Source organism: Bison bison, unplaced genomic scaffold (assembly GCF_000754665.1).
Source record: "Bison bison bison isolate TAMUID 2011002044 unplaced genomic scaffold, Bison_UMD1.0 scf7180017864141, whole genome shotgun sequence".
Taxonomy (NCBI): domain Eukaryota; kingdom Metazoa; phylum Chordata; class Mammalia; order Artiodactyla; family Bovidae; genus Bison; species Bison bison.
In genome coordinates this window covers 5,074,489-5,099,409 of record NW_011494713.1, presented here as the reverse complement: position 1 = coordinate 5,099,409, position 24,921 = coordinate 5,074,489, and the positions used below count along the sequence as shown (strand labels likewise).

The 24,921-nt window shown below is 45.9% G+C and overlaps 1 protein-coding gene and 1 pseudogene across 3 annotated transcripts in view; both read left to right on the top strand.

The window, feature by feature from the left end:
• Positions 1-24,921, top strand: part of EPHX2 (epoxide hydrolase 2, cytoplasmic) — a 74,699-nt gene that overhangs the window by 35,042 nt on the left and 14,736 nt on the right. The window contains exons 6-12 of one of the 2 annotated variants that reach the window (XM_010840141.1): positions 1,367-1,441; positions 6,704-6,799; positions 7,331-7,391; positions 10,793-10,827; positions 13,045-13,071; positions 14,746-14,831; positions 19,846-19,957. In XM_010840141.1, coding sequence (XP_010838443.1) covers positions 1,367-1,441; positions 6,704-6,799; positions 7,331-7,391; positions 10,793-10,827; positions 13,045-13,071; positions 14,746-14,831; positions 19,846-19,957 — 492 coding nt within the window. Of the gene's footprint in view, positions 1-1,366; positions 1,442-6,703; positions 6,800-7,312; positions 7,392-10,792; positions 10,828-13,044; positions 13,072-14,745; positions 14,832-19,845; positions 19,958-24,921 lie in introns of both variants that reach the window. The other variant, XM_010840140.1, reaches the window with a different exon arrangement.
• On the top strand, positions 9,361-10,366 carry LOC104988716 (annotated as a pseudogene). Its single transcript, XR_825277.1, has 2 exons — positions 9,361-10,041; positions 10,230-10,366. The product of XR_825277.1 is annotated as a nascent polypeptide-associated complex subunit alpha-like (transcript).

The window sequence follows — 24,921 nt, the reverse complement described above, 5'->3', positions numbered from 1 at the left end:
CACAACGTTAGAGCATCTCTCCCAAGCTTGATTTGTCTTTCCGCAAGCCCAGAAGCCTTGTGCAGCAGAGAAGGAAGCGCCAAACCTGGAATTAGAGTGGCCACTTGCTGCTCCCACTTACGAGATTTATCCCCTCATCACATCTGAGCCATACACACCGGCCTTATTATAATAGGGAAAGTAAGCTATGTCCCACTTTTCCTCCTAAGAGGCATGGGGAAGGTGTAAGGAAAAATGCTAATCACTCCTTTTTAAAGAGGGAAGTGCCTCTTATCTGTCAGAAAGGCTATGGGAATCAGTCATGAGTGGGCTTTATAAGGTGGACAAAAACATGGGAGAACCATGTGTGTGGAGGAAATCCCCACCTTCCCCACCCATGGAATCAGGGAGACAGCCCCTAGTGTGTGATCTGGGAAGTTGGGGACACATTAGGAAAAGGACTCCAGGGTACACTGGCCCTGGGGGCTGTCTTGACTCCCTCATCACTGTCAGAGGCACCCAGCTGCCCATCCCTGTCACCTCACCCTGGGTCCTTTCTGAACACTGCATAGGTGGAGACCCACCAGTCTCACCCTCTACAGATTCCCAGGCAGACTCTTCCATTTTTAAAAGGAGGTCAGTTTCACAGTCTACTTCCTCCATTATTTGCATGTGGATTTTCACAGGTCTGGTGGTCAGACCACGCTCTTCTTCTTTTATTTTTCATGCATTTTAAAAATCTTTTCCATGAGCTTCCCTGGTGGCTCAGCGGTAAAGAATCCTCTTGCAATCCAGGTGATGCAGGTTCGATTCCTGGTCTGGGAAGATCCCCTAGAGAAGGAAATGGCAACCCACTCTAGTAGCCTTGCCTGGGAAATCCCATGGACAGAGGAGCCTAGTGGGTTACAGTCCATGGGATCGCAAAAGAGTCAGACACAACTTAGCGACTACACAACAGCATTGAATATAGTTCCCTGTGCTCTATAGTAGGGCCTTATTGTTTATTGTCTGAGTCTGTTTCTCTTTCACAGATAGGTTCATTTGTGTGTATTTTAGAGTCTACCTGTAAGTGACAATATGGTATTTGTCTTTTCTCTTTCTGAGTTGCTTCTCTCAGTATGATCACCTCTAGTTGCATGGGCCATACTCTTTTGTGTGCTACCCATTGGCCAGAACTCAGTTATTAGACTCCACTGACCCAAGGGGAAATGGAGGGAGGGAAGCCTGGCTATGACCCGAGGGGAGAGGGGGCCAGTAGGTCAGTCACCTCATCAGCTCAGGAGTCCATGGCACAACCTGGGGCTGTCTTGCAATACTTTGTGTGAACTCAGAGGTCTTATGGACAGAAGCAGAGCCATCTCCCTTACTGTGTGTCTCTTACTTTCAGCTTCTCCAAACCGCAGCCCCCCAGCCCATCTCATGTGATCCAAGCACCATGACCCATGGATACGTGCCCATAAAGGTGAGTCCATGCGCTCTCGCTGTCAGCCGAGTCCTCTCCAACCAGCCCATGTACATTTGTGAAATCTCCTGGGGAGCTGCACACCCACCATTTATAGGGAAAAGGCCTTTCCCACAAGCATCCACCTTCTCTGGTGGCTCAGTGGTAAAGAATCCACCTGCCAATACAAGAGATATGGATTCGATCCCTGGATCAGGAAGATCCCCTGGAGAAGGAAATGGCAACGCACTCCAGTATTCTTGCTTGGGAAATCCCAAGGACAGGGGAGCATGGTGGGCTATAGAGTCCATGGGGTCAAAAAAGATTGGACATGACTTAGCAACTAAACAACAACACAACAAAAGCATCATTCCTCAAAACTTGACAACAGATGTGGGCCAGTGTGATCAGACTCCCACCAAACAACAGGCCATGTGGGGGCCTTGCTTGGCCTGCACATCCTGTGTGTCTGGCACTTAATTTCATTATTTCATCTGGCGGGTGTGATTGGGGCCTTCCTTTGTGTCAGGCATGAGCCAGATATGAAGGGTGCAGGGAGGCACCAGACCTGTCCTGGGGAAAATGCAGGGAAAAGAAAAAGAGGGAGATGGCCAGTTTTAAGCCCAGGGATCAGAGCTATGGCAAGACCAAGGCCATGTGCAGAGGGGCCCTGACTTCCAACCCAGTTGGCATACAGGACAGGGCTTTGGGACATCTACTCAGGTTCATTTTGGGATCTTTCTTCATTTGGCACTGTTACCACTTAAACTAAAAAAGCAAGTATAGCTATGGGTTAGCTGACACACAACAAAAAAAAACCCCAACAGTTGCTTTGGAGCCGGAAAGAACCAGTTAGAATCCTGCATTGGCACTTACTAAGTCTACACATATGTGTACATTTCTTAATGTCCTGAACCTCAGTATACACAGCTATGTGATGTGACGGTGCTAATACCTGGTCTTGGTGTTCTTGTAAGGATTAACTGAAATATCCTGTGTTGATCATGGGGTGTTGTGCCTCATGCTCCACAAAGAAGAGAGCTGAGGACAAAGAGAGCAGGTGTCCTGAGCTGTGCGGGTCTGGGACCCGGGTGTGTGTGTGGGGGGGTGCCTGATGTCCTGGAGGAGAGCCACAGGGATATTCAGGGAGCATTGCTGTTTGCTCGGCACCTCAAGAAACAACCTAGATGAATGGAGGTCTTCCATGACCTCGGGACTTGTGCGGTCTGCAGTCTGCCAGGAAAATATTTCCCATGGTGACATCACAGGATATGGCCCTACTGGCAGTGACTCAGGTACTCAGAATGGGTGCTATGGGGATGGAGAAAGTGACTATAATGTAATTGCTGGGGATAAGGCTCAGTGGCGAAGCAGGCATCAGAGAATGAGTGGGATTTGAACAGTGAGAAAGGGCGTTTCTGGTGAGCATCAGTGAGTGCGGTCCTGGGTACTCCTGGAGTGGTGAAGGTTTCATAAGCTCCCTCCAGACCTCATCTCTAATACTGAATCAGCATGAGGGCCTCCTTGCCTGGGGCTGGGGTCTGGGCTGTGACCCTGCGTCTCCAACCCAGTGGACAGTGTTTGTTCTCACAATCCTCCTGATGTTTGCATATCCAGCCAGTTTCAATAGATTCCTATTTGACCTTGAAGGAGTGTGATTCAGAGCTGCCTAACCACCTCCTCTGGCCTCACCCCAAACTTAAGGACTGGGGTAGTGGCCTCTGGGGATCCTAGGCTCTGAGGGTACTGTTGCCTTGATGCCAGTGAAACTCAAAGTGGGCTAATAATAGATCTCCGATTTCTGGCTTAATGACAGTTGTGTTAACAAGTTGTTCAAAGGATGGGAAAGTGCAGGTGTTTGCTGAGCTACTCAGCTGAAAGAACAAACCTTTTAGTTAAGATCCATTAAGAACAGAGGGCGGTTAGGATCATTTGACTGAACAAAAGCACTGTAATATTTTTCAATATAAAGGAGTATAGAATTTAAAGTTCAATTCCTGGAAAAGGAAATGGCAACCCACTCCAGTATTCTTGCCCGGGAAAATCGCATAGACAGAGGAGCCTGGTGTGCTATAGTCCATGGGGTCGCCAAAGAGTCCAATGACTTAGCGACTAAATAACAATTTTTCATGCAAAAGTCAAGTTTTACAAATTAAAGTATATTGCTGCTGCTAAGTCACTTCAGTCGTGTCCGACTCTGTGCGACCCCATAGATGGCAGCCCACCAGGCTCCCCCATCCCTGGGATTCTCCAGGCAAGAACACTGGAGTGGGTTGCCATTTCCTTCTCCAATGCATGAAAGTGAAAAGTGAAAGTGAAGTCGCTCGGTCGTGTCCGACTCTTAGCGACCCCATGCATATTAACTGTTGCCTAAACAAAAAAGTTCAATTCCCTTTCTTTGCCAAGTACTGAAGGAAAGACTATAGAACATATTCTGATTTAAAAAAAAAAAAACAAAAAAAACTATTGTCCATGAAATAGTTTGTGAAACATCAGCCTGATATTTTCTTGAGCAAAATAGCTCATTGGGAATTATGAGTGAAACTTCCAGTTTGGAATGCCCACCTTGGAGTTGTATGACCTGCAGTGAAATAGAGTCATTCCAAGTAGATTTCCATAAGATGGAGCTTATTTTTTTTTTTCATTTATTTCCATTAGAAATTTAAAGATATGTATTTTGAGGAGAAAATAGGGTGCTTTGACTATATATTGCTTTAGCTCTTTTGCTTAGACCCTGCTGTAATGGTCAGGGTAGGCTCGATGCTGTAATAAGTAGCCCCACACTTCCAGTGGCTTGACTCCCAAGTTTGTTTCTGTCTGGCAGCGAAATCCGTTGTGGTTTGGGAATGGGCTCTCTCCTCACAGTCATTCAAGCACCCAGGCTTCTTCTTTTTGCAGGTTCTTCCTTCCTCACAGTCCAGTCCATTCGGGTACAGATAGGAAAAGCGAGGGGGAACCAGGTGCGAGAGAGGTTTATGGCCCAGATGGAACTCAGGGCTCTTGCACTCAGGCAGCACTGGCTAAGTCACATGGCCACACCCACTGCAACGAGGTTGGGAGAGGCCTGGAAAATGTCAGCAGAAGCCAAGGAGTAGAGAAGAAGGTGGATTTTCAGCCCGAGCAGTCTTAGGCACACCTGTGTAGTCCACCAAAGACCAGAAGTATAGCAGAGCTGGGGAAAAAAATTCATATTCAAGAGACAAACGGCTTTTAACGTAACAATCACGGTGTTCTGTACCTTCATCTGAATATTATGCCCTGCACGAGAGCAGCCCCCAGTTTACTTTATTTTTAATTAATTAATTGATTTTATTTTTGTTTATGCTGGGTCTTTGTTGCGGTTCGAGGGCTTTCTTTAGTTGCAGCAAGCAGGGGGCTACTCTGTAGTTGTGGTGCTCAGGCTTCTTGTTGCCATGGCTTCTCTTATTGCAGAGCATGGGCTCTAGGGTGCGCGGCCTTCAGTAGCTGCAGCTCTTGGGCTCCAGAGTGCAGGCTCATTAGTTGTGGTGCACGGGTTTAGTTGCCCCGTGGCATGTGGGATCCTCCCAACCTCGGATGGAGCTGGTGTCCCTTGCATTGCAAGTAGGATTGTTAAGCACTAGACCACCAGGAAAGCCCCAGCCCCTAGTTTAAAATATGCAATACATATGGTACCAGAAACCCTGACAGGATATGAGGGCCTTTTAGGGAGGAAAGCAAAATCAGTTTGTTTTCCAACGTTCACTTCAATTCAGTTCAGTTCAGTCACTCAGTCATGTCCAACTCTTTGCGACCCCATTAGCCACCGCAGGCCAGGCCTCCCTGTCCATCACCAACTCCTGGAGCCTACCCAAACTCATGTCCATTGAGTCAGTGATGCCATCCAACCATCTCATCCTCTGTTGTGCCCTTTTCCTCCTGCCATTAATCTTTCCCAGCATCAGGGTCTTTTCAAATGAGTCAGCTCTTCACATCAGGTGGCCAAAGTATTGGAGTTTCAACTTCAACATCAGTTCTTCCAATGAACACCCAGGACTGACCTCCTTTAGGATGGACTGGATGGATCTCCTTGCAGTCCAAGGGACTCTCAAGAGTCTTCTCCAACGCCACAGTTCAAAAGCATCAATTCTTCAGCCCTCAGCTTTCCTTATATTCCAACTCTCACATCCATACATGACTACTGGAAAAATCTTAGCCTTGACTAGACGGACCTTTGTTGGCAAAGTAATGTCTCTGCTTTTGAATATGCTGTCTAGGTTGGTCATAACTTTTCTTCCAAGGAGTAAGTGTCTTTTAATTTCATGGCTGCAATCACCATCTGCAGTGATTTTGGAGCCTAGAAAAATAAAATCAGCCACTGTTTCCCCATCTATTTGCCATGAAGTGATGGGACCAGATGCCATGATCTTAGTTTTCTGAATGTTGAGCTTTAAGCCAAATTTTTCACTCTCCTGTCTCACTTTCATCAAGAGGCTCTTTAGTTCTTCTTCATTTTCTGCCATAAAGGTGGTGTTATCTGCATATCTGAGGTTATTGATATTTCTCCCTGCAATCTTGATTCCAGCTTGTGCTTCATCCAGCCCAGCGTTTCTCATGATGTACTCTGCATATAAGTTAAATAAGCATGGTAACAATATACAGCCTTGACGTACTTCTTTTCCTATTTGGAACCAGTCTGTTGTTCCACGTCCAGTTCTAACTGTTGCTTCCTGACAGGTTTCTCAAGAGGCAGGTCAGGTGCTCTAGTATTCCCATCTCTTTCAGAATTTTCCACAGTTTATTGTGATCCTCATAGTCAAAGGCTTTGGCATAGTCAATAAAGCAGAAATAGATGTTTTTCTGGAACTCTCTTGCTTTTTCGATGATCCAGTGGATGTTGGCAATTTGATCTCTGGTTCCTCTGCCTTTTCTAAAACCAGCTTGAACATCTGGAAGTTCACGGTTCATGTATTGCTGAAGCCTGGGTTGGAGAGGTTTGAACATTACTTTACTAGCGTGTGGATGAGTGTAATTGTGCGGTAGTTTGAGCATTCTTTGGCATTTCCTTTCTTTAGGATTGACATTATGATCTTCTTTTCATGCTTTTCTTGTTCCAGTGAAGCTGCCTATTTCTGTTGCACAGTTTGACCATTTGTCTCTTCTCAGACATTTTCTTCTAACATTGGGGGTTTTCGCTGAGAAAGCCAGGCCAGGCGCAAGTGATCTGGCAGCATACTGAAATGGCCGTGTGGTCTGGGGAAGAGGTGTTGGTTCCCTCTGGCCTGCAGGCTGTGATCACTCCCTGTTCCCCTCTCTCTTCTACAGCCAGGGATGCGTCTGCATTTTGTGGAGCTGGGCTCTGGCCCTGTCGTGTGCCTCTGCCATGGATTTCCTGAGAGTTGGTTCTCTTGGAGGTATCAGGTAAGGGAAACTGGGAGAAACACCACGGTCAGGTGAGGGGAGGGAAGCATCTAGACAGTGTGACCCAGCCTTGGCTATCGTTAAGAAGCTGACACCTTGCTGTGGAGCATCGTCTCCCAAGGATGACCGTGATATCTCTGAAATATTGGGGTTGGAGATGGCTTCAGAGCTCAGAGCTGTGCTAGTTCCTATAATCTCTTTGCAGATTACATAAAGGTCGACTTCCTCAAGATGCTTTATGCCACCTGCTGGGAAGTGTCTGTAGTGATTATAAAAATCTGCAAGGTCTTTACTAGGAAAGCTACTCTCTCTCGTGTCGCAGTAGGTGCAGTGTACAAACCCTACCACCATCCATGGCAGCCCCATCCCAGTGAGATTCCAACCCCATGGCAAGGATTCCAGGTAGTATCATGTGGCACTTAGAATCAAGCCATTTATAAGAAGCAAAGAGGGAGTGTCCAAAAAATACTAATGAGACCACACCAGAGGGGTTCTGAAATGTTTGTGCTCTAGATCCCTGCTCTGGCCCAGGCAGGTTTCCGGGTCCTAGCTGTGGACATGAAAGGCTATGGAGAGTCATCTGCTCCTCCTGGTGAGTTAGCTGTTTTACAGCTGTTCCTGTGTGAGTCATGCCCTCTGACTGTCTGAGCTCTCCAACTGTACTGTCTTCCCCTGGTCTCATGTCAGAGCAGGCAGCCCTTCCAGGAGGTCTGACTTACCCCATCCCCTCCCACTTCCTGCAGTGTCCATGTCTGTGCACTTTGGGCCCCAGATGACTCTGGTCCTCATACTCTGAATGAATATAAGAAACTCAGCGGTCTGTGCCCCCAAGGGAGTCTCCTGTGAGTCAGTGAGGATATAAAGTGTAATTGGGACCATCTAGCTTTTTCCAGAGAAGGCAATGGCACCCCACTCCAGTACTCTTGCCTGGAAAATCCCATGGATGGAGGAGCCTGGTGGACCCCGCAGTCCATGGGGTCGCTAAGAGTCGGACAAGACTCAGCAATTTCACTTTCACTTTTCACTTTCCTACATTGGAGAAGGAAATGGCAACCCACTCCAGTGTTCTTGCCTGGAGAATCCCAGGAACGAGGGAGCTTCGTGGGCTGCCGTCTATGGGGTCGCACAGAGTCGGACACGACTGAAGCGACTTAGCAGCAGCAGCAGCTTCTTTTTTCAGTTTGCAGAACTGAATCTCTGGACCATTAACCAGTGACTCCCCATTCTCCCTCCCCTCAGTTTCCATCAAGCTCCCTTCTGCTCTCTGATTCTATAAACTTCACCAGGTACCTCATCTAAGTGGATCATACAGTATCTATCCTTTTGTAATTGACTTATTTCACTTAGCATAATGTCATCAGGGTTCATCCATGTTATACCCTGTATCACAATTTCCTTCCTTTTTAAGGGTGAATAATATTCCATTGTGGGAGGCTCAGTAGATCAGTGATAAAAGAATATGCCTGACAATGCAGGAGCCTCAGGAGATGCAGGTTTGACTCTTGGGTGGGGGAGATCTCCTAGATGAGGGCATGGCAGCCCACTCTAGTATTCTTTCCAGAATAATCCCATGGACAGAGGAGCCTGGCGGGCTACAGTTCATAGGGTTACAAAGAGTCGGACACCACTGAGGGACTGAACACACACACACACAATATTTTGTTGTATGAATAGACCACAGTTTGTTTATACATGCATCCATTGATGGACACTGGGATGGCTTCACCTTTTGGCTATTGTGAATAATGCTGCAATTAACACGGGTGTACAAATATCTCTTTGCATCCCTCCTGTCAGTTCTTTGGCATATATACCCAGAAGTGGAATTGCTGAATCATACAGTAATTTGCAGGCCAGATTCTTACTTAACCCGGCATCTATGGGCCCTAGTGGGAGCCCATCCGAGGATGTCAGGGCCTGTGAACCCTTGAGACCACATGTGGGTTTATGAGCATTTCCCCTGGGAAAGGAGGAATCCATTATATTTTTAAGATTTTTTTTTAATTAGGGCAATTTTTTAAGTCTTTGTTGAATTTGTTACAACATTGCTTCTGTTTTATGTTTTTGGTTTTTTGGCCACAAGGCATGTGGGATCTTGGCTCCCTGACCAGATATCTAACCTGCACCCCCTGCATTGAAAGGCAAAGTCTTAAGCACTGGATTGCCCAAGAGTGCATTGTCTTTATCAGTGTCAGAGGGTTCCTCAGCCCCCAACCTTTAAGAATGCCATGTGGAGGAGGGAATGGGAAGCAGTCAGGTGTGCAGCAGAGTCGCTGGTCCCTCTGTCGTCAAGGATGCTCTTAGCAGCTTAGTGAGCCCAGGCAGTGGCTCACCACCCCTTTCCTGAGCTGCTGCAGCCACATTCACATCAGCCCTGCTATGCTGAGTTGGAAACCCGCTGACATGGGCTGGGGCTCTTAGGCACTCAGGGGCCACCTCCAGGCCACTCAGCCTATCATGGCAAGAGTGTGCCTCTATGATTGTTCCCTAAATGTCATCATGTCAACTCAGCTTCAGCTTACTACCTCTTGAATGACACAGAAGCATTTTAGATAAAAGGAAGGATTCAGCTCTTTCTGCCGCCATCTTGGTTCCGCGTTCCCCGCACAAAATGCCTGGTGAAGCCACAGACACCGTCCCTGCTACAGAGCAGGAGTTGGCCACAGCCCCAGGCTGAGACAGGGTCTGGAACAGAATCTGATAGTGATGAATCAGTCCCGGAGCTTGAGGAACAGGATTCTACACAGGCAACCACACAACAAGCTCAGCTGGCAGCAGCAGCTGAAATCGATGAAGAACCAGTCAGTAAAGCAAAACAGCCGGAGTGAAAAGAAGGCACGGAAGGCTATGTCCAAACTGGGTCTTCCACAGGTTACAGGGGTTACTAGAGTCACTATCCGGAAATCTAAGAATATCCTTTTTGTCATCACAAAACCAGATGTGTACAAGAGCCCAGGTTCAGATACCTACATTGTTTTTGGGAAGCCAAGACTGAGGATTTATCTCAGCAAGCACAGTTAGCAGCTGCTGAGAAATTCAAAGTTCAAGGTGAAGCTGTCTCAAACATCCAAGAAAACACACAGACTCCAACTGTACAAGAGGAGAGTGAAGAGGAAGAGGTTGATGAAACAGGTGTGGAAGTTAAGAACATAGAATTGGTCATGTCACAAGCAAATGTGTCCAGAGCAAAGGCAGTCAGAGCCCTGAAGAACAACAGTAATGATATTGTAAATGCTATTATGGTAAGTATCCAAGCTTATTCTTTGACTCCCGCTGCCCTGACCAATTGTGGGTGACTAGTTTTTGTGCTTAATATCAGCCAATTAAGAAGCCTCTTTCCAGAACCTGTTCTGAGTTTTCTTGGATTTTAGTGACCTGTATTCTCTGAATTTGCCTGTAACCACTTCTGATGATCTCTTTTCTCTTACAGGAATTAACAATGTAACCATCTGAAAAGAGGACCTTTTTTTGGTGTTTCAAAAGAGTAACTGCAGCTGGGTTTGAAATTTGTACTGTTTCTATCATTAATAAAGTTATGGCTTCTTGTTGGATGAACTAAAAAAAAAAGGAAGGACTCATTCCAGATATTCAGGAAAGATGTCTAAGGGTATTTTCTTTAATTATTTAAGTGTTTATTTTCATTCATCTCTATTGTAATCTTCCCTGAATCCCTTGTACGGACTGTATCAATCTAATCATGTAATAAGATACGTTTTTTTTTGCTAAGGGGCCTTTTTAGTTTGTTGGTAACTGGGAGGGATTGGGGGCAGGAGGAGAAGGGGATGACAGAGGATGAGGTGGCTGGATGGCATCACCAACTCAACGGACATGAGTTTGGGTAAACTCCAGGAGTGGGTGATGGACAGGGAGGTCTGGCGTGCTGCGATTCATGGGGTTGCAAAGAGTCGGACATGACTGAGAGACTGAACTGAACTGAATTTTTAATCACACAAATTAAATTAAATTAAATGTTTCTTTTATTTATAATTGCAGAAATAGAAGAATATTCCTTGGAAGTGTTAAGCAAGGTAAGAAGGGTCTTTGGGTAACATCTGTAACTTATTTTCCATCCTGTGTTTTCATTGATAAAAGACAGAAGTGTGATTTAAGTCCTAAGAATGCAGCATTTCACAACATTTGGGTATAAGTTCTTTCTGAAGGTTGAAATATTTTGAAATAATAGCCAACATTTACTGTATATCAAGTAGGTTTTCCCAGGTGGTGCTAGTGGCAAAGAACCTGCCTGCCAAAGCTGGCGACGTAAGAGATGCTGGTTGGAATTCAGGGTTGGGAAGTTTCCCTGGAGAAGGACATAGCAACCCACTCCAGTATTCTTGCCTGGAGAATCCCATGGACAGAGGAGCCTGGCAGGCTATAGTCCATAGGGTTGCAAAGAGTCATGACTGAAGCAACTCAGCATGCACGCACACCCTGTATATCAAGTATTTTTCTAAGTGTTTGATGGAAAAGGAAATTGAGTACAAGGAGTCATATAATTTGCCTGAGGTCAACAGTTTTAGAGCCAGGTTTGAATTCTATAGTAGCTCCCCTGCTCCTGCTCTTAACTACTCCACCATATCAACTTTCTATCCTGAGAATTTTTAAAAATCACTTTATTTTGGTAAAGACATTTTTGGTCAGACCCTGGGAGTGGGTGTGTGGACTGGAGACTGCAGTGGTCTTCCTATTCTAAGGCATCAGCACCATTAGGAGGGGGACCCTCATCTCAGAGCTTACACCCAAACCTCCATCAGCCCTAGAGCAAAAGCAAAGGCTGGAGGGACCGGGAGGAAGAAACAGCCTCCTGTGTGGCCTGGAAACTGGTGATGCCACTGATTATGCTAAAATTACAAATGCTTATTACTGGCAGGATGAGGGGACTGTGGCCTGCCCAGGTATAAGCCTACCTGTCATACAGAAAAAGTACACTTAGTGAGTTTTCCAGTGGATAGTTATCTGGGTAGACCCCTGAGAATATGTATGGATCCAGGACCTTCCTTCTGGAAATGATTTCCCCAGGACCAGAGATCCTTCAGGGAACTGTGAGAATGATGCTGTTTCTTGTTAGAAATGAAGTGGTCCCAGGAACAGCACAGGATTCTGGCTGCCCTGGAATTAGTGACCCTGACTTCACTCTAGCCTGTGAACAGCCTCTGTAAGTTGCCAAAAAGCAAAGCCCACGCTCTGAGTTGCTTCCAAAGCAGAGTTGTGGACTCGGCAAACAGTGCCCGTGCTCAGGCAAGTCTGAGGAACCAGTCTGAGAACCATAAATTAAGGGAATGATAAAGAAAGAAGGAAGTGGAGAGATGCTATGAATAAAACTTTAGTGCTGAGGGAGTGGTATGGACAGTATCAGCTAGGAGGAGAAGGTAAAGGGGTTCCTGTGTTTATTTCATTTCCCACATTCCTCCTTAATCACTTTTCTTGCTGATGGGGGACTCAGTTCACCCCAGTCACTGTAGCTGGACCACAGTTCTGCACCCTTCACCCCTTGGAGATGCTCTTACATCAGACAGTCTGTTGGTTCCTCATCGGGAACCTCATGGGTGCTGCCACTTTGCACGTCATGGAGTTTCTGGGAATCTCTCAGCTAAATTCCCCATTAGTGTATGCATTAGTCGGCTCGAGCTTACATGACAAGACACCACAGACCAGAGGGCTTAAACCACAGAAATGTATTTCTCCTCTTTCTTGAGGCTGAAAGTCTGGGATCTGGTTCCAGTAGGCTCAAGTTCTCATGAGGGACCCCTGGCCTGCAGGTGACTGCTGTCTTGCTGTGTCTTCACATGGCAGGGAGAGAGAACAACTCTGGGGCTATTCTTATAAGAACACTAATCTTACTGGCTCAGGGCCCCACCCTTATGGGCTCCGTATATGCAGCTCTGTAGACTTACTGTACTGAGCAGAGGCCCTTTGTGTTGGCTCAGACAGAGATGGTGTGACAAGTTACCTGGGAGTCTTTTTGGAGGAGTGGGGCTGAGAAACAGGAAGCCATAGTTGTTTTCCCTTTTATATTGGATTAAGGCTCATCCTAATGATCCCATTTAACTTCATCACTTTTTAAATGACTCTACTTTCAGATATTTAATACAGCCATATTCTGGGTTAGGGGAATTTGGGGATGGGATTGTGGTTGGGGAGGACACAATTCAGACTGTAAAAAAGGCAAACACAGTAATTCTAATCTTCAAACTGCTGAGTTGGATGGCTACAGTTCTGATTTTGCTGTGTGCTTTCTTTCTTAGGACATGATCACCTTCCTGGATAAGTTGGTAAGTTAATTATCTTGAACTGATCTCTTTGGAGAATTCTGTTTGGGGCTGGGCAGTTAAAGAAAAGATATAATCCTAGAAGATGTCATCTGTCAGAGCTCTCAAGGGAGTGGCACAGGCCAGGGAAGTGGCGGTGGTGGGTGGGAAGGGACCACAAAGACAGGTTTGGAGAATACACAGATGAATTTGTTTTGCTTCTTGTTTTATGAAAAGCATCTTCCGAAGGATAGGATATCTTTGTTGGCTTTAAGCCAGGTGGAGAGGCTTAGTACCAAGTTAAGAAGTTTGGAAAATATCCTAATATTCCCACAGTGCTTCCCAGGTGGCTCCATGGTAAGGGATCCGCCTGCCAATGCAGGGGATGTGGGTTTGACCCCTGAGTCAGAAAGATCCCCTGGAGAAGGAAAATGACAGTCTACTCCAGTATTCTTGCCTGGGAAATCCCATGGACAGAGGAGTCTGGCAGGCTACAGCCCATGGGGTCACAAAAGAGTTGGACGTGACTTAGCAACTGAACAACAATATTACACAACTTTTTAAAAGTTACACCCCTTTTGAAATATTTAAAATCTAATGCCTTCATTTAACGTGGTTTAGAATGTTTGAGCGTATAATGAGGCTCAAGGTCTATTGGATGTCGAACCTTTTGCCATCTTGGGCCTAGTACATTCTAACAGATTTTTGTGATATCCTGTTCTTAATGGTTGTATCATTCTTTTAATGATTGTGTCCTGCCCACTTCCTTCCAGTGAGGCTGGGAAGGATCTGAAGGCCCTAAATGTGATCAGTAGGTAGGATAGAGGAGGGAGCCCAATTTTAGGTTGGGGGCTGTGTGCATGCTAAGTCACTTTGGTAGTGTCCAACTCTTTGCAACACTATGGACTAGCCCACCAGGCTCCTCTGTCCGTGGGATTTTCCAGGCAAGAATACTGGAGTGGGTTGCCATGCCCTCCTTCAGGGGATCTTCCTGACCCAGGGAAGCATCTTTTATGTCTCCGGCATTGTCAGGTGGATTCTTTACCACTAGCACCACCTGGGAAGTCCTTAGGCTGGGGGACCTGGGTCTGACCTCCACCTGGGACCTCCACCACTTATCATCCGTGCAGCATGGGCAAGTCTCTTGACCACTGTGAACCATCTTTCATTTGCAAAATGTGCGTTAGAAGACAAAGAGCCTGTGACACAGTAGGTCTTCCATGGAAGGGAGTGTGGTCATTCGTGGTTACAGCAGCAGAGAAGAGGAAGTTCCAGGGAGAAATCAGGAGATATAAGATGCTTTTGAGGCTCTCCTGGCTACTTAGGGGAGAGAAGATCCCAAAAGAATGGGGAACAGAATAATAACCACTCAGTGTGAGATGAGCACAGGAGGGGAGGGGAGTCATTCTAACTTTAAGACAAATAGGAGGAAAGAAGGTGAAAAAAATTTTGATTGGAGAGAAGGTAGAGAGGGAATTCATGGCCAGTGGCCTCAGTCTTCCAAGAAGATTTAAAAGGCCAGTTGTTTGTGTGGCAGGTCTGTGAGGCCCACACGTGGGGACAGAGGTTTCAAGACAGTGGACATTGGAAGTAGTTGCTATGGTTGGACCTCAAGGGAGAACCAGGCCTTCAGCTCTCAGCACCTATCCCTCATCCCAGGAACCTGCTCACACTCTTCCCCTTTCTTTGTCCTCCTAGGGCATCTCTCAGGCTGTGTTCATTGGCCACGACTGGGGCGGCATGCTGGTGTGGACCATCGCTCTCTTCCACCCCGAGAGAGTGAGGTAATTAGGCAATGGGCATCAAGAGTTTGGGTCAGACCAGACTTGAATTCCCTAAAATCCTTTCTCAGGTCTTGAGTTCCAAAAAACATCTTGAAAATGGTAAGTTGTTATCTGAGAAGGTAAAACCTTATTCCCTTAGCTCACTGGTGTGTGAGTAGAATTGAAAAAATTTTTCACAACTTGAGTGTTGTAAGTTTTATTTGCAGCAAAGTGAGGACTGCAGCCTGGAGACAGTGTCTCAGATAGCTCTGAGAAACTGCTCTGAGGAGGTGAGGGGGGGCCAGGTTGTATAGCAGTTTTGCAGCAGATGGCAGATGTATGGCAGAAACCAGCATCATATTGTCAAGCAAGTATCTTCCAATAATTTTTTTTAAGTTGATTGTTAATTAAAGAAAACGAGATATCTCAAGTTAAGGGAATTAAGCACTTTCCCATGTATGGAAAGATGCTTCCCATGTATGGGAAGATGCAAGAGTCTGGGCTCACTGAAACCATTCCTTTGACATGCACTTCAGCTGTCTGAGGCCAGCATGCTGTGTTTTTACATCCTGAGTTTTCTCAGGGCTCAACTTAGGGAGTGGCTTCAGTCTGATGGCTCCTAGATGGTAGGTATTCTTTCTTTCCTGAATTCCGTCAGGGCTTACCTGCTCACTTTGGAGGGTTGCAGTTGCTGATGACTGCGACATCCTTTGTTTACTGATATGGCAGAAAATATTCCATTTCTTAATAGGGACAGTTTAATGAGCTAATGTCTTAGGCACCAGGCCTGTCCCAGTCACCAATAATGCAGGGAATAATGCAGCACCCTAGTAGCCAGAATGCAGGACAATGAGGGTGGGCTTTGAGGGGAGTGGGTGAGGTAGCAGGGATGTCAGCTTCATAGAATTGAGGACCAGGAAAGACTTTAGCCCTGGTTGGAGTCAGAAAATGCAGCTTTCGATTTTGCCCTAAACTGGCTGTGTGACAACTCACTTCACACATTAGGCCCTGGTTTCTTCAACCACAAAGTGGTGATTGCCACTCCTGCCCAACTCTTCCAGGGCTTCCCAGGTGGCTCTGTGGTAGAGAATCTGCCTGATAATATAGGAGCTGCAGGAGACACAGGTTCAGTCCCTGGGTGGCAAGATCCCCTGGGGGAAGAAATGGCAACCCACCCCAGTATTCTTGTCTGGAGAATCCCATGGACAGAGGAGCCTGGAGGGCTATAGTCCAGGGGGTTGCAAAGAGCTGGCACAACTAAATGACTGAACACATACACACACACATGGCTACTTCCCCTGCAAAATGCTGTACAGAAGTCAGGTTGGAGTGATATTTCATGATCATGATCACATCACTCATAATCATTTTGAGAATGGCATTTCAGGGCACCCATGGGAGCTTTCATATGACCTGTTTTGAACCTGGAGGGTCAGATGGTCTTTGTGGCCACACACCACTTGAGTTGGTAACTGCAGTTAAAGCCTGTCTGACCTCCCATTTCAGCCTTCTATCTTAGCAAATTAACTAAAACATCATCCTTAGGAGTCCTCTGTGTTTCCCTAACTAACCCAATTACTTTTTGTTTGGCAGACTTTATACAAATGGAAACACTTGAGAAATTTTAAAAATGTTTATGCTCAGTTCAACCCCAGTTCAAACGGTTGGGTGATCTCAAAGACCAGAAAAAAATCAAACATTTCCTAAAATAGTTTTAAAGTTTTTGTGCTCTGTTCTTCTGATCTCTTTAGCTTCTCTCTCTGTTTTCTCTCTCTCATTCAAAAGCAAGGTAAGAAATCAGCTCTCAAGAATCAGTTTCACCAAAAAGTTACTCTGCAGACCGTGTTAGGGGCTTCTTCTTCTTCTTTTTTTATTTATTGGACTGCACCGGGCCTTAGTTGTGACTTAGTTGCCCTCAGCACGTGGGGTCCTAGTTCCCCGACCAGGGATTGAACCCACAGACCCTGCATTGGAAAGCAGACTCTTAACCACTGGGTCACCAGGGAAGTCCCTGGATGCTTCTTGAAGGGAACGAAAAGAAATAGAGCAACAACATATGGTCTCCACATTGCTGTTCTATTAAACTTAGTCTCTCTCTCTTTGTCTCTTTCTCTCCTGTGAGAATTTTAAAAGATTTAACTTGAGCCAAGTGAAATTTTGTGCATAATAACATCAGATCTGAAACACGCAGGCGTGCTCTGGTTTCCTGTTTCTTTTCTCCCTGTGCTGTTTCCACCATGTCTGCTGTTGGTTCTGGGGTAGTAGCTTCTCCTCCATCTGCTCTCATCAAATCAGCCCTGTTACCTTATTCCTGGGAGGTTGTAAGGGAGCTGAGACCCTCTCAGGGTCTCACATCTCTGGGTCTCCAGAGAATAGGACTGCACATCTCTGGGTCTGGGAGCATCTTTTATTAAAAAATATTGTTGATAGCACTGATCTCTGCCTTTCTATTCAGACAATGAGTGAAGGAAAAAGAAAAGGTAACATTTGATGTGGAATATTTCTTTGAATCATGGTTTTGCCATTCTACTCAAATAAGCTTTGAGGACCTATTTAAAATAAGGATGTACTCCCTTGTTTGTTTTATATCCTTTCTAAAGATGCTGCTGCCAGGAGGCTATGGTTCAGCTTTTTCTAATCTTAATGCAGTTTATATGTACTAAGTAGTCTTTAAGTATTTACGTGCTATCATCTCATTTAGTGATGGTTTTTTAATATGGAATAAATAGTGTGTCAAGGTGATTAAAAAGAAAACCCCATTCCGTCCAAAGTATTTAGTAAAAGTTATAGTTTCTTGACTTGTGACTTAAATAGCACTTAAAATGGGTTCACTATGGTATCATTAGAAACCTATAGGCATAAATATAACTTATTTGTACCATCATATCAGATTAGTCGCTCAGTCATGTCCGACTCTTTGCAACCCCATGAATTGCAGCATGCCAGGCCTCCCTGTCCATCACCAACTCCCAGAGTTCACCAAGACTCACGTCCATCGAGTCAGAGATGCCATCCAGCCATCTCATCCTCTGTCGTCCCCTTCTCCTCCTGCCCCCAATCCCTCCCAGCATCAGAGTTTTTTCCAATGAGATTTGTACCATAACTTGCACTAATCATGGCTATTGAACCTTTGAAATGTGGCCAGTTTGAATTGAGATTACTATAAGTAGAAAATGCCTTCCAGATTCCAAAGACTTAGTATGAAAAAAAGAATGTAAAATAGCTTCTTAATAATTCTCAATATTGATTACATATTAAATTATTAATATTTTGATATATTAGGTTAAATATTAACATTTCAGTTAACATTAAATTAAAATTAATATCAAATTAATTAATATTAAATAATGTTTAAAATTAACCTCACATATTCCTCTTTACTGGTTTTAATTTGGCTACTGTGCTGTGCTTAGTTAGTCAGTCATGTCCAATTCTTTGTGACCCTGTGGACTGTAGCCTGCCAGGCTCCTATATCCATGGGGATTCTCCAGGCAAGAATATTGGAGTGGGTTGCCATCCCCTCCTCCAGGGGAATCTTCCCAACCCAGGAATTGAACCCAGGTCTCCTGCACTGCAGGCTACTAGAAAATTTTAATCATGTATGGTTTGAATTATATTTCTATTGGCTGGTATGGAGTAAGCCTTACCAGTCTTTCCTCTGATTATTTCTTTTGCCCTGATTATCCCATTGCTCCTATTTTATATGTAAAATATGTATATTTTTTATATATCTGTTTTTTAATAATTTCATATATCTGGGTTTTTTTAATGGGATTTTTTTTAACTGTTTATTTGGCGGGCGTGGGTCATGCCTAGTGGCATGTGGGTTGTTAGCTCCCTGACCAGGGGTCACACCCACACCCCTTGCATTGGAAGCACAGAGCTTTAACCAGTGGACCACCAAGAGAATCCCCTATATATCTGTTTCTTTCATAGGAAGTTTCCCCAAGGTAAGAGTGGGATATGGAATTCTTGCCAACCAGTCAAGCTAACTGTATTCCTGGCCAACTTCTGTTAGTTCTGCATTCATGGGGTCTTTCAAATTCACGCTCTCTTTTATTCCTATGGGAAGCCTAGTAATTCAGTTGGTAAAGAATCTGCCTGCAATGCAGGAGACCCAGGTTTGATCCCTGGGTGAGGAAGATTCCCTGAAGAAGAAAATGGCAACCCACTCCAACATTCCTCCCTGGGAACTCCCGTGGACAGAGGAGCCTGCCTGGCTACAGTCCATGGGATTGCAAAGAGTCAGACACGACTGAGCACACATGCATGTATCTGTCTAGGCTTCCTATTAGACCATAGTAAGCTCCTGGAGTATTGGTTTTATGTTTTCTCTCCCCTAGTATGTGGCATGGAATTGCACTCAACACAGAGGAAACAGTGAGTGAAGGAAGGAAGGAAATATGACTGTGTTTTTAAAATCTAGAGAAAGATTATGCTATGCACTTATTCTAATCAAGATAGATATACTGCACGTAACATACATGAGGGCATGCTTGTGTGCATGTCTTTGTTGAAGGCAAGTAGGTGAGAAATACTGCTGTTATGGTTGCTGGGGAGAAGGGATAGTTAGGAACTTTGGGAAGGTCGTGTACACACTGCTATATTTAAAATGTATAACCAACAAGAACCTACTGTACAGCACAGGGAACTCTGCTCAATGTTATGCAGCAGCCTGGATGGGAGGGGAATTTGGGGGAAAATGGATGCCTGTATATGTAAGGCTGAGCCCCTTTGCTGTCCACCTGACACTACCGCAACATTGTTAATTGGTCATACCTCAATAAAAAATGTCTTTGGTTTTGTATTGGGGTATATAAAATAAATAAAACTTAAATTTAAAAAAAAAACATTGGACTGGAAAGTCAAGAAGGGTGGTTTAGTTTTAGGTCCTGTTGTCTATGCACTGCTGAAGTGAGATCATGTATGTGGCACTCCCCCACTCCGATCTACGTTTTGATACATAAGATCCTTTCTGGTCCTTGCAGACTGTCTTCTTATGGGGTCTGTGTCTTGACACCTCTTCTTCCCACAGGGCAGTGGCCAGTTTGAATACTCCCTTCATGCCGTCAAATCCCAAAGTGTCCACCATGGAGATCATCAAGGCCACCCCCACCTTCAATTACCAGCTCTACTTCCAGGAACCAGTAAGTTCAGGGCCCTGCCAGCTCACCGAGGGTTTTGTTCTTTCTCCTTCCTCCCTCCTTCTCCCTGATGGTCTGATCTGTGTCTGCCCTCTTGAGTTTTCTGTGGCTTCAGTGAGAAAGGTGTTTCACAAGAAGGCTTAGGTGAAGCTGAGCTCAGCTGGTCCTTCCTGAGTGATGGCAATTCTGCATGTGTGTGTGTGTGTGTGTATTTGGGGTGTTGATGGAACAGCAGTGTGGTGGATGGGGTTCTCCTGCTTCTCTGAAATGGGGAAGCAGGGGGCTTGAGCATTCGTTTGGAGCCACCTCTTCTTAGTTCTCTGGCTAAGCAGCTGGTGAAACTCACCTCTAGTTGTGAACACCTCCTGGCTTCCTGCCTGGGACCTGATATTTCTGTGTACTGAGGAGTGATGTTTGTAGTTACAGACAGCACTGGAGCCTAAAAGATGGAGCCCCTGCAGATGTCCTTTGAGAGATGTGGGAGGATTCTAGGTATCACCTGTGTGCCTCAAAGCCTAGGATGCCTTTCAGAGTTGCCTCCCAGGGTTTGGGTGCTGTGTGATCCATGTGGCTGCTTTCCACCTGTCCCTGGATTCCCTGAAAGCAACATCGTCCAGCCGGCCTGCCCCCCTGAAGCTGCCCTCATCTGATCCTTCTCCGTTTGTGGGCTCTGCACTCTGATGCCCAGCTATGTCTGGGTAATTCCAGAAAGGAAAAAATGCTCCCTAACACTCCAAAGAGAGAAGGATGGATCGAGTCTATTGATAAAGATCATGACAGCATCTCACCACATCTATCATCCAGCCTTTGCCTGTCTGCTACTCATGTGTGTGTGTTTGTGTGCGCGCGTGTGCGTGTGTGCGCTCAGTCACTAAGTTGTATCCGACTGTTTGCAACCCTATGGACTATAGCCTGTCAGGCTCCTCTGTCCATCAGATTTCCCAGGCAAGGAAACTGGAGTGGGTTGCCATTCCCTTCTCCAGAGGATCTTCCTGACCCAAGGATCTAACCCACGTCTCCTGGATCAGGAAGATCCCCTGGAGTTAGAAATGGCAACCCACTCCAGATCCTTGCCTGGGAAATTCCGTGGACAGAGGAGCCTGGCAGACTACAGTCCGTGGGGTTCCAGAGGGAGACACAACTGAACATGCGCACACGCATGCAGTATCCCATTGTGTATTTGGCTCATGCATTCTTCCCTTGATGGACGCTTGGGTTGCAACTCCTGCTGTTTGGGTGCCTATTGGGCCAGGTAGTTCTGTTTGCATCATCACGTGGCCTTCTCTCCCATCTCTTCAGCTGAGCTGGCTCGAGGAGTCTTTCTCAGTGGCCAGAGACCAGATCCTCGACTGGGTCAGGATGCTGACCTTGCCTTGTTTGTCTTCAAAGCCCTCACACCTCCTCTTCAGCCACACTCAGAGGGAATTTGGACTTTATCTGTGCATCCTGTGCATCCAAGCAGGGAGGGGAGGGGCAACCCAGGATAAGCTCAAGGTCAGAGTGACCTCAGGGGAGGGGGAACGATGCTTACTAATAGCAGCCATTGTAGAGCAATGATTTTTGTTTCAAAGGTTATTACAGTCATTGTGGAAAAAATCAGTACCTTTATTGTTCTGTGGTCACTGTTTGGGGCTGGCTTTGTTCTTAAGGACAAAGCTTCTTGGCAGGGAAGTGTTCTATATTCAAATTAGTGATCTGACTACTAGAAGACCAGACTGAGTGAATTCGGTATCTGGGCCTGGTAGGATGGGCCCCAAGCTGGGTCTTAAGGAGAAACCATGGTGGCTGATGAGTCCCTCCAGCCTGTATACTCCCTGCTCAGTGAGGAAATGGACAAGCCCTGTATGCTTCTGTCTCTACACTCAGTTTTCTTATTTGAAAAAGGTGGGTCTGGTTGGATAGTTTTCATCCAGGTGATAGCTTTAAAGATAAGCTGAATTCAGGCCAATAAATAAAACACAACATAAAGCAAGTCTTTGATTCAGGGGTGGGCACTGGGAGCCCTGGGCTTCCCATGTGGCACTAGAGGTAAAGAACCTGCCTGCCAGTGCAGGAGATGTAAGAGACTCAGGTTTGAACCCTGGGTCAGGAAGATCCCCTGGAGGAGGGCAAGGCAACGCACTCCAGTATTCTTGCCTGGAGAATCCCATGGACAGAGGAGCCTGGCGGGCTACCATCATAGGGTTGCAAAGAGTTGGACACGACTGAGTGACTCAGCATGCATGCAGGCACTGGGAGCCCCTCTTTCCCACCCTTTACCTACGCTGCACCACCACCACCACCCTCCTGTCTCCCTACCACAGCTGCCACCTCTCTCCAGCCTGCAGGTGGCGTCTGTGAGCTCTCAGGTGTCCAGACTCCTGTCCCCAGCCCTCCCACCTCAAGTTCTTCGGAGCACCTTGAAATGTAGCTTAGACAAACGCCACGTTGATCCAGCTCTTTGAACTGTTAGCCAACATGTACTGTTCTGTCCTGGGAACTCGCCAAGTCTGGTGGAAACTCAAATCAAAAGCTGTGTTTTTCTTCTCAGGGAAGGGATTATGACCTTCACCTTTTTGTAGGAGGAAAAGGAGGAGGAGGAGAAGGCAGTGGCAGCTCAGGACAGCAAAGACAAATAGAATCTAGGTGACTTCAGTACGACCTGTTCCATTTGTTTTTAACCTTAAGATTCTGACCCTGGGGACATCTCAGCACGTCCAGTGTGTCCTGTTAACCCTGCCCTCTCCCAACCCCAACACTGCTTCCTCTTTATTTCTCCTTAGCAATGTATTTATATTTTATTTCTTTGGAGAAGATTTCATGGTGCCCAGGGGTGTCCATGTGTGTGTGTGTAAAACCATAGCTATGGGCAAATTTCAAGCACCAAACACACTTTCAGGTGTTTAACCAGCTGAGAAACTAGGGAATAGAGATAAAATGTGGGGGAAAATTATAGGTAATTAAGAGAGATGGTTTTGAGATAGAAGGAAGGAACCTTGACATCCACATCCACATTACTATCTACATCCACATTACCCTTGATGTTTAGAATCTTTCTTAATCCCTGATGCTGCTGCTGCTGCTAAGTCGCTTCAGTCATGTCCGACTCTATGACCCCATAGACAGCAGCCCCCCAGGCTCCCCCATCCCTGGGATTCTCCAGGCAAGAACACTGGAGTGGGTTGCCATTTCCTTCTCCAATGCATGAAAGTGAAAAGGGAAAGTGAAGTCGCTCAGTCGTGTCCAACTCTTCTCGACCCCATGGACTGCAGCCTACCAGGCTCCTCCGTCCATGGGATTTTCCAGGCAAGAGTACTGGAGTGGGGTGCTATCGCCTTCTCCGTCTTAATCTCTAGAACACAGTAATTCCTTGAGCTACAGAGACTGCTTGTGGTTTGTTACATCATTTATTCTTTAGGTATTTCATGCTTGCTATCTGAAAAAAAAGTACCGAGTTGTCTAAAATAAAAAGTCAGATCCCACTTCACTTCTGTAGAACTAGCTACTATGAATAGCTTGATGAGTATTTCCCAGATGTTTTAAAACTATGCTTTTAAGTGTACTTAAGCATATTGTTGTTCCCTCTCTCAGTCATGTACAACTCTTTGTGACCCCATGGACTGCAACACTCCAGGCTCCACTGTCCTTCACTATCTCCCGAAGTTTGCTCAAACTCATGTCCATTGAGTCAGTGATGCCAGTGATGCCATCCAACCATCTCGTTCTCTATTGCTCCCTTCTCCTCCTGTCCTGAATCTTTCCCAGCATCAGGGTCTTTTCCAGTGAGTCATCTCTTCCCATCAGGTGACCAAAGTATTGGAGCTTCAGTGTCAATCCTTCCAGTGAATATTCAGGGTTGATTTCCTTTAGGATTGACTGGTTTGATCTCCTCGCTGTCCGAGGGACTCTCAAGAGTCTTTTCCATCACCACAGTTCGAAAGCATCAATTCTTTGGCGCTCAGCCTACTTTATGGTCCAACTCTCACATCTGTACTTGACTAGTAGAAAAACTATACAGACCTTTGTTGGCAAAGTAATGCCTCTGGTTTTCAGTACATTGTCTGGGTTTATCCACCATGGAAGTCCCAGAAATGCAAAATTTTATTCGAGTCAAAGTGAGGACTGTAATCCAGAAACAGTCTCTCAGAAAATTCTGAGAACTGTCCTACTGATTAGAGGTCTAGACACAGTTACACTTTTTGAGACAGAGGGCTGTATATTAAATGATGTCTTATCAACAGTTTACACAATCTAGTGAGTCATCATGGTTCATCGTGGCCCCTTACAAGGTCAAGGTTTTCTTTTAAGGAGTTGTCTTGTTGATGTGAGAAGAATGTTGTTCTTTATGGTTGAGCAGGTATTTCTGCTGATGGGGGTTTGTTCCATGTCTAATGCAGATACACAGTGCACAGTGTTGGGGGAGAGGAGGCTGAAAGTCACAGAAAAAAATTTTATGTCTAAATTATTCTTGTCCTGCCATCAGTTCAGTTCAGTTCAGTCGCTCAGTCGTGTCCGACTCTTTGCGACCCCATTAACTGCAGCACACCAGGCCTCCCTGTCCATCGCCAACTCCAGGAGTCCACCCAAACCCATGTCCATCGAGTTGGTGATGCCATCCAACCATCTCATCCTCTGTCGTCCCCTTCTCCTGCTCTCAATCTTTCCCAGCATCAGAGTCTTTCAAATGAGTCAGCTCTTCGCATCAGGTGGCCAAAGTATTGGAGTTTCAGCTTCAACATCAGTCCTTCCAATGAACACCCAGGACTGACCTCCTTTAGGATGGACTGGGTGGATCTCCTTGCAGTCCAAGGGACTCTCACGAGTCTTCTCCAACACCACAGTTCAAAAGCATCCATTCTTCGGCACTCAGCTCTCTTTATAGTCCAACTCTCACATCCATACATGACCACTGGAAAAACCATAGCCTTGACTAGACAGACCTTTGTTGGCAAAGTAATGTCTCTGCTTTTCAATATGCTGTCCAGGTT